General features: G+C 40.5%; 1 protein-coding gene across 4 annotated transcripts in view; it reads right to left on the reverse strand.

The window, feature by feature from the left end:
- The window catches only part of EPC1 (enhancer of polycomb homolog 1), a 75522-nt gene extending 66573 nt beyond the window's left edge, over nucleotides 1–8949 (reverse strand). Inside the window, exons 1-2 of one of the 4 annotated variants that reach the window (XR_008556171.1) lie at nucleotides 8146–8212; nucleotides 6513–7001 (exon numbers count right to left, since the gene is read on the reverse strand). Coding sequence is in view for 3 of the 4 variants with exons in the window: in XM_008160998.3 (XP_008159220.2) it covers nucleotides 8146–8298 (153 nt within the window). In the remaining variant the exon portion in view is untranslated. Of the gene's footprint in view, nucleotides 1–6512; nucleotides 7002–8145 lie in introns of those variants that run through there. The other 3 variants (XM_008160998.3, XM_008160999.3, XM_054716611.1) reach the window with 3 other exon arrangements.
- Nucleotides 8950–9240: the final 291 nt, after the last annotated feature.

The following is a 9240-nucleotide window of genomic DNA, read 5'->3' on the forward strand; positions in this document are numbered from 1 at the left end:
CTTCTACCTGAACCCCAGGGCACAGCTTTACAAGTCATTTATACACTAAAGACTTTCAGATTATACACCTCTTGTGCAAACTGCTTTAATGCACTACATTCTTGCATATTCTAATTAAATATGGATGAGTAACAGTCCATCCTTTCTATATCCTCCCTCCACCAATTTTCCTTATCTCAGTATGTGGCCCAATCACTTATCCATCCAGCTGTTCAAGGTAAAAATCGTTAATCTTTGATTCTTTTTCCCCATCTAGTACACTCAAATTGCTCAACAAGTTCTTTTGGCTCTACCTTCAAAATACACTTCAAATTTACCCATTTCTCTTCATCTCCACACTAAAGTAAAACCATCAACCTTCACTTTTGCCCAATATGACTCATTCTCCACATGGTAAGGAGAATAATCTTAAAAAAACATAATTCAGATCATGTCATTCCCCTTGCCTGAAACTCTCTAATGGCTTATTTCATTTCAAAATAATCAAAACTCCCTGTATTTGCCTACAGACATGGAACCCTGACTACCTTTGGGTCCTCATCTCATACTACTCAACCCTTTTTTTTCACTTTGCTCTATTCAGAACAGCTTTCTGTGCCTACCTCAGGCTCTCTGCATGTGGAAATCTCTCTGGCTGTAATGTTCTTCATCCAGGACTTCACAGGGCTGTCTCATTCCCACCATTCAAAGTTCAGGTAAAATTTTCCTTGACCATCTATGCAAAGGAAACTATATTCTCCGCCTTCCACCTGAAATTCTGTATTATCTTGTTTCAAAGCCACATAAGAGTTGTGTTATATATATATTTTTATTTTTATTCATTTGCCTTTTGTCTGTATTTTCCCATTGGAATTTGGTCACTCAGTAAACAAACATTGAATCCTTACCACGTGCCAGGCACTAATTCAAGTGCTGAAAACACATCGTGAATAAAACAGGCAAAATTCCTGCCCTCATAAAGCCTATGTTCTAGAACGTAAGACCTATGGAAAAAAGGAACCTTGTTTATTCACTACTGTACCCATAAGGCTTTATTTAAGTCTTTGGGCTCATAGCAAATACACAACAACTATGTGCTACAAAAGTGAATGAAAATGATTTTCTATATTTTCTCAGCCTTTGTACAAAATACCTTACCTCAAATATCCCCACTGAACATTTAGAATAATGATCAAATTATTCCTTTAGATCTCAAAATAGCCATATTTATATTCTGTTTCCCCTTCAGATTCTATTACCTTATGGGTAAGGCAGAAATTTGCAACCATCACTATAAAATTCCAGCTCTCATTTAAAATTCTCATAACACTAAAAGCATTCTGTGACTACCACACCCATTTATATTCATTAAATCCCCTAGAAGAGGATTTAGTCACAATGGGTCATAGTAGATTTATTAACTACACAACTTTATTTTTTATCTACCTACTACAGCGGGGCTGGTGGATGAAATTCACTTCTTATATCTGGCACAATTTATAAAACGGAAACCAGTTATCCATGCACCCAGACTACTTCTGTGTAAATTATGTTCATATAATATGCAGAAGTCTTTAGCTAATTCAAGATTTAATGATTATAATTATAAACACATAATACACATTTGGAAACAGACAAATATATTGGTAACACAATATACCCACAACAGGAAACGATCACAGTTGTACTTCATTTTGCAGTTAACAAAACCTGGATGAGTGGGAGCATGTATGCACACAGTTTTGGAAGCTGGATGAGGTTAGGTCTAATAACTCCCAGTTTGATGCTTTTCCCAATTAAAAGTTATCTAAACTTAAAGACAATTTTTTATGACTATATCATACAACTCCTTAGGGACAGAGAATACATCTAACATGTTTATATCTGATGATCCCAAATACAAGGGACTGTATAAATACAAGTAGTTTTTGAGAATCAACAACAACAAAAAAGGCTATTCTAAACATTCTATTAGTATTTGATAATAATGAAATTCATCAGTACAGCATATTTACATATGCTGCCTTTTACTGAAGTTCATTTAGTAAGAGTAACTGACTTGTCTAAGGCCTCAAAAAGTAAAAGTACATTTTCTCAGAGAAAATGTATATATAACATATATTTTTATTGATTTTAGAGAGAGAAGAAGGGAGAGGTAGGGAGACATAGAAACATCAATGAGAGAGAAACATAAACATCGATGGGCTGCTTCTGGCACAGCCCCTACTGGTAATTGAGCCCACAACCCGGGCATGTGTCCTGACCAGGAATCGAACTGGTGACCTCTTGGTGCATGGTCTGACGTTCAACCACTGAGCAATACTGGCCGAGCTGATTATGATTTCAAAATTAAAAAATGAACTCCAAAATAATTCATCCCAATATATGAAGACACTTGAACCCATATTAAATCATTCACAGGATATTTAAACTTCAGATAATCAAGGCCACATCCTATTTCTTCAGCCAGAACTTGCTCTAAACTGATTTGCTTTAATAATCTGTTGCGAGATTCAGCAAACTATGTCACATGCATATTCAAAATTGAACCAAACTTATTAAAGATAAACCTTCATAACAAATAACTGAAGGACTTTATCTTTTAAAGAAGTGAGTATATCCCTATTCATCAAAGGTACAATTCCAGACAATGGGTCATATTAGATTTATTAACTACACAACTTTGTTTTTCATCTACCTCTACAGTGGGGCTGGTAGATGAAATTCACTTCTTAGATCTGCCACAATTTATAAATGTGCTGAAGATAACAGCTTCAAAAAGTAGTTCTAGCAAGTTGCTTAAAACATTTGAATCACTTATTTACTCATTGATTTCCCCATAAATTTATTCTTACAGAAAAGTTACTGTAATATATTGTTAAGTCACACTTTAAGGGTTCAACAGTTTACTTTAGAAGTAAGACATATTCTGTCTTGTTTTGTCTCTGTATTTCATGCCACTTGTGCACTTAAAGACTCATAGTTCATTTTCCCAAATCTTTTTTTCTCAAATTTTAAAAGATATTTAATTGATTTTTAGAGAAGTAGATAGGGAGGGAGGGAGAAAAGAAACATCGATGTCAGAGCAGAACATCCTTCGGCTACCCACCAGGGATCAGGCCTGAAACCTGGACATGTGCCCTGGCCTGGAATGGAACTATCAAACCTTTGGTGCACAGCACAACGATCAACCGAGCCACACCAGCCGGAGCTGTTAGTTGACTTCTTTTAAGAAGTAAAATCACAAACTATACCATTATTTCATGGCATTATTGCCCTTTTTAAAATGCTACCCTCTGCTTTACAATTACTATTTTAACCAATTACCAACTGCTGATAACAAGTCCCCTTAACTTTTCAGGAAAACTGAACCATATAGTCAGAACCACACATTTATATATCAAACAAAAACTCCTGCTATTATGTATGCACATACATACACACATATATCTTCCATCTCTTTCTTTACAATGACTACTACTACATACCATGATGTGGTAGAATGAAAAAGATACAACTGAAACCGAGTGCATGGTAGGTTTAATATTTAATCCTAGCCACCAATTCATGAATTTGTAAGCACAGATTATTATTCCTTGTTTACAAAATTTAAGCTACCCTATATTTATATGGTACTTTTAGTTAAGTCCTGTTGATTAACAGAGAAAAGACAGTTCAGCACAAATTCCATTACATATCACAAAGCACTCACATACACCATTAGCTACATAAGCCCATTAGTTTTCATTATTATTGTTTTATAAGAAAATGAAAGTACAAATGGTACTCATACAAATTTTTAAATATCAAAAAGAACACTGAAACAGGAGCAAATAATACTTTAGGCACCCAGGTACTACAGTTTTCGAGAGGTTTCTTTTGTCTCTTCTTTACCCTTTAATTTTTCAATTATCTTCTCCTATTAAGTTCATGTAATAACTGCCATTCTGATAAAACCAAAATAACTCCATTTGAAACTTCTAGGGCATAGATTTTTGAGCTTTCTCCATGCCTCCAACCCCACCAACCAATTTCCAACAGTTTGAGAAATTGCTGACAAATATGAACTTTCTCCCTAGAAAAATATACCATCAAAAATTTTATATACATATATGGTAATCCACTGTCTTCCAGAATCATTTGATGTAACTCTCAAAACCCCAACTTAGAAAATTCTATTCAAAAATATCTTGGGCAGGGTAAAAAGTTGATTTTATCATTGTTTCTCAATTACTTGTGATTTTATCTGATTAAAAAAACTTGGGTTTACAAAATTTTAAAGGAAACATATTAATTCCTTTCAAACGTGAGAAATCAAACTTTTAAGCTTATAAAGTAATTTAAACTTATTTTTATAAAAAAAACTAGACTTTTGTTTTGAAAATGGAGTGCTTACCCATTTTTTTCTCATGTCAGAGTATGTATATATTTTCAATTTCCTCCTAATTAAAACAAAAACCACCTATCTGCTTTGTAAATGGTCCTTAACTTGGGTTTAATAAGATTGTATACTGGGCCAGTAAATGAAGAATATAGTTTTAAGAGGAGAGAAAGCCTGGTGTATGAGACCATTCCATCTAATTAGAACCCAATTTAAACTAGGTGTTGGTCTTCGATGGCTAAACCCCAATTCTAAGGTGGCTGTGTAGGGTAATATCAATGTGATACCATCAACATGTTAATTACATCACATAGCCTACCCAACCCAGTCTAAGCAAGGACAAGAACGGTTCTTCTCTGTCCCTTATAATAAATGCAGCCACACAGCCTGCATTCATCCCATTGCAGTAAGTTAAACCACTAAAGGAACCAGGTAACTCCAATTTGTTAAATATCACTTTAAAACCAACAATTTCAGAATGTCATTCCTAAAGTGAGAAATGTCCATAAAGAAGAATTATAACTTAACATAAAGCTCCAATTTTAATAATAATTTTTAAAAAGTCAATAGTACTGACATCTTAGAAAAGTTTCCTTTCAATTAAAGGTAAAACTGTGGCACTATATTTATTAACATTTCTAATTTTAAAGTTAAGACCTTAAAGTTAAGATTATAATCTTAAAGAAAAGTTAAAATATTATAATGGGGGAAGTATTATAATGGTGCAACATTTGCCCCCTCCCCAAATGCTTTAACTTCTGTCCTTTTCACGCCTAAAGAAACTCATTTATCTCATATTTACAGCTCAGTCTACTGACTTCCAATGACTTGAAAATTACTCCTGTAACTCATTAAAACCTTCAACTGTTACTTTTTGATTTACTGTTACAACGCATTACATTATATAAATTCAGACATTTAATCCCTATCACCTATGATCTCGATCAAGTCCCTCTATTATAATCTAAAATTACTTTTCAATTCTACAACAACAACAAAAACACTAATAACTGAATTCCAAAGTTGAGAAAAATTCATTTAGGGGGCAAGAGAATTCTACTTAGTTTCTTAAAAATTAAGAGGAATGCTTCATTATGTCAGTGTATTAAGCTTATATTATAAAAATTGGTTAAATGGGAGTACATTAATGTTATTTTCCCAGTGTTAAGATGTAGAATTTCTGTCCAAGTTTACCATAGAAACAAAATATGGTAGTAATTACCATATTTTAGGTATAGCTCAGTTGACAATTTTGCAGATACATTTTGGTCATGAAATGCTTTCTTAATGAGGTGGTGTATACAAAACTTTCCTCATCTAAATCTATCCCATCTTCGACCAACATTGGATTATGCGACACTTGATTCAGGTTCTGGGTCACTCCTACCTAAAAGACACCATAACCAATGTGTCAATCAAAGGCAAAAGTTTGTTTTAATCCTTTGTCTTTGTAAGAAGTGTATCATTGTATCAGCAAATTATCAAAAAGTTTTTGTTTTTCTAAGGTTGACTCGATTCAATGACCTTTATTCTTAGTGTACATTTTCATAATTCTGTAACATGCTAGATTCAATATTGTGATTTATGTAGTCATTAACTACCAGCATGAACCACAGGATTGGAAAGCAGCTGTTTACCTGGTACTGTTCACATTCTTCTACTAAATTCATTATCTATTCTTGAGGCCTATGCTTTACGGATCAGAGTTTCAGTTGGATGTGAAGTGAAATAAATTTTAAACAGATGACAGAAAAAGGTAGTGTGAAAAAACCCACCTCTCATGTCCCTCAAAAATAGGGACTCCACATGTTACAAACTAATGAAATCTATTGCACTATAAAATGTCAGAATTATTTCAGTGCACAAAAATTATCTGTAAAATTTAAAAAGCATGTTGATACTTCAGCTGAAGTCAACTCTGATTTCAGGCTGTTGCTCTTGGGATTGCCCAAGACTTTTAACTAAAGCACAACTTAACTAAACTTCTAAGTGCACTACAGTACTATATTGCTTTTATCAAGCTTCTCCCCTTCCTTGCCCCCAAAGCAAGAACTAGAAATTAACTTCCAGGGCAGTGTAACTGCAACACCCCAAATTTAAAGTATAATCTGTAAAACTTAGAAACAAAAATAAAACCAAAAGACAAGATTCTGCAGTCACAAGTACTTTAATTTTTAAAAACAAATCACTTATTTAAAAATAAACAAATGGCACCATTCTACACTAAAGATGATACAAGTAAAATCAGAGGTTCTATCTCAATGTACTGACAATCTCCACTACTACATACACTTATTATTTAGCTTACCTGTAAAGTTATATTTAAGACACTACTCTGAAAAGTAACATTCGACTGTCACAACTGTTTCACTTTAAAAGGTTAAACAACCCAAACAGTTTAAACAGCTTTATTTTCAAAATCAACATTACAGAGTATAATTTCTACATTTAAGATTCTTACAGTACCAAATGGAGGCATTACAGTACAATTTTCCACAACAAAATTGTAGGGCACAAATCCAGCGATTCCTCGACTTCCTTGAACTGTCAATACACTGCACCCTGTTTAAACGGCTGTACCTGAAAACCAAGGTATGCAATTCCTTAGGATTAGAAGTCATCAAGTTATACTGTCAAGGATCTGGGGGAAATGAGAGGAAGATTCTATTATCCTTAGGTCTGAACCCAACTTCCACGACAAGGTAAAGCCACAGCTATGATACAATGTCTATAAGCTGTAACTATTTAAATACTGAAACCCATCCAAATTAGACATCTTAACATGAAGGTTTCTTTAGCAAAGTGATGGACAAGAAAGGATCCTCTTTTGAAATGTAGATCTGTAACATCTACTTGAAGTGGGTGTTTTCTCCCTCCCCCCAACCCCCGTGATGAGAAATTAGAAAGCACGCGAACTTAAAACTTTATTTAAAAAAAAAAAAACCCACAAAACGAAACCCGGTAATAAAATTACAGGTTTTAGACGAGCCACGTACTAATAAAAATATCTGCAATCATCTGCAACATATTCTCGAGGATCAGAGAAAAACTGGGAGAAAGTCGTTTATTCTCCTCCCACTAACTAGAACTGGGGGGAGGGAGGGGAGAATGGATGCAGAAGTGCCAAGTATACAGGAAATCTGCTTTGAAAAAGGCGTCGGGGCAAACATGCGGCCCTTCCAACACTTCGTTGCAGGGCTGGGGTGATCAAGTCTCAAAGACCTGCGATCAACATTGAAGCTCCACCGGAGGCCCCACATGTCCAGGCCACCAGGAAGTGAAACGCCCCCTCGGTGCACAGAACCTGAGCTCACAGGCGCCAAAGGCGCGCGAAAGCCGAGGCGGCCCTAGAGCGCCACCCAGTGGCCCGCGAAGCGGCCTGCAGGCGGGTCCTCCTCACACCCGGCGCGCCGCACCCCCCACCGCGACCCAGCCCGTTCCCGTCTCCAGAAGCACAAGGCCCAACCCGACAACTGAGACCACAAAATGGCTGCCGGCAGCTCCGTCACGTGACCCCTTTGTGCCTTTCGGGCTCCCGAACTCCGTAGGACCCGGCTACAAGTAGCCAGGGTCAGCGGGTGGCCTCAGAGGAGGTCCCGTCTAGCCGCGGCGGCCGGGGTTCGAGGCCGGGGGAAGCGGGGTAAAGGGCCGGCCGGCGACTGAGAGTCGGCGGCGGAGAGAAGATGGCGGCCATTTTGTGTGGGTTTGGTGCTCCGCCGCCGCCGCCGCCGGCAGCAGAGGGAGCGGGGCCTGGCGGTGGGTCGGACAGGGGAGTTAACACGTACCGACTCCTCTTCCTTCTCCATTCCGGTGGGCATCTGCGGCACGGCTCGGTTTATCGAGGCGTATTCGTGCAGGTCGGGCAGATCCTCACAGCGGAAAACCGGCAGCGGCTTCGAGGCGTCTAGCGCCCGCGCCCGAAACGACAGTTTACTCATCTCAGGCGCAGCAGATACCGCTCTGCTCTGGGGAAACGGCCCCGGCCAGCGGGATCATGGAGAACCGGGGGATCGGTCCCCACTCGTCTGCCGCTGCCGGGGACTTGAGGGGCGGAGCGCAGAGCTCGCCGTCCGGGCCCTAACAGCAGCCGGGAGGGTGGGAGGCTGTGCCGCTCCGCGCCTCTCTCGCTCGCTCTCTTCAATACGCCATGGCCAACATGGCGGACATTAAAACTCCACTGTGCGCTCTTCAGCCAACCCCAGCCATTCCCCACACTGCATCGCGCAGCGGCGCGGGCACGCGGGGGGGGGGGGGGGCGCGGGCTCGAACGGGCGCCGGCCCGGAGCGCGCGTCCCGTCAACCCCCGGCGCCCGCCGGCCGCGCCTGGCTGCTCGCGGCCCCCGCCCTCCGCGGCGCGGAGGCGGCGGGGCCGGCCGGGGGTCCGGGCTCGCGGACGCCGGGGCCCACACCCCGGGCCGCCGCTCGCTCTCCGTACACGCTCGCTTTCTCACGCTCGCTCCCCCCCCGGCGCCGTTGGCAGACGGGCGAGGGTGCGGGGCAAGTCCCTGCACCCCAGGACTCCCGAAAGGCCGCGGCGGGAGAAGCGCGGGGCGGCGCTGCGGCCCGGGGTCGCCGCGCTCGGGCACCTGTGCCCCCGCCCGGCCGGCGCGAGGGGCGGGCGGCCCGGGGCCGGGGGCGGTGGGTCCGGAGCGGCGCCCGCGGGGCAGCTGGTGGGTGAGGCATCGTTATCGTTACGCATTAGGTCTTGGAAACAAAAATATGCAAACGAAATTAGGGGCAAAACGCTACTTAGGTGAACTTTTGTCAGCAGTTATTTTTATGTTTAATGAAACTCTGGATTACAACATTTCATAGGCGTCGCATCCCATCACCGGTTAGTTCCACCCACCGGGCCCAATACTAAGGGCTGTCATCCTACT

This window comes from Eptesicus fuscus, chromosome 5 (assembly GCF_027574615.1).
Source record: "Eptesicus fuscus isolate TK198812 chromosome 5, DD_ASM_mEF_20220401, whole genome shotgun sequence".
Lineage (NCBI taxonomy): Eukaryota > Metazoa > Chordata > Mammalia > Chiroptera > Vespertilionidae > Eptesicus > Eptesicus fuscus.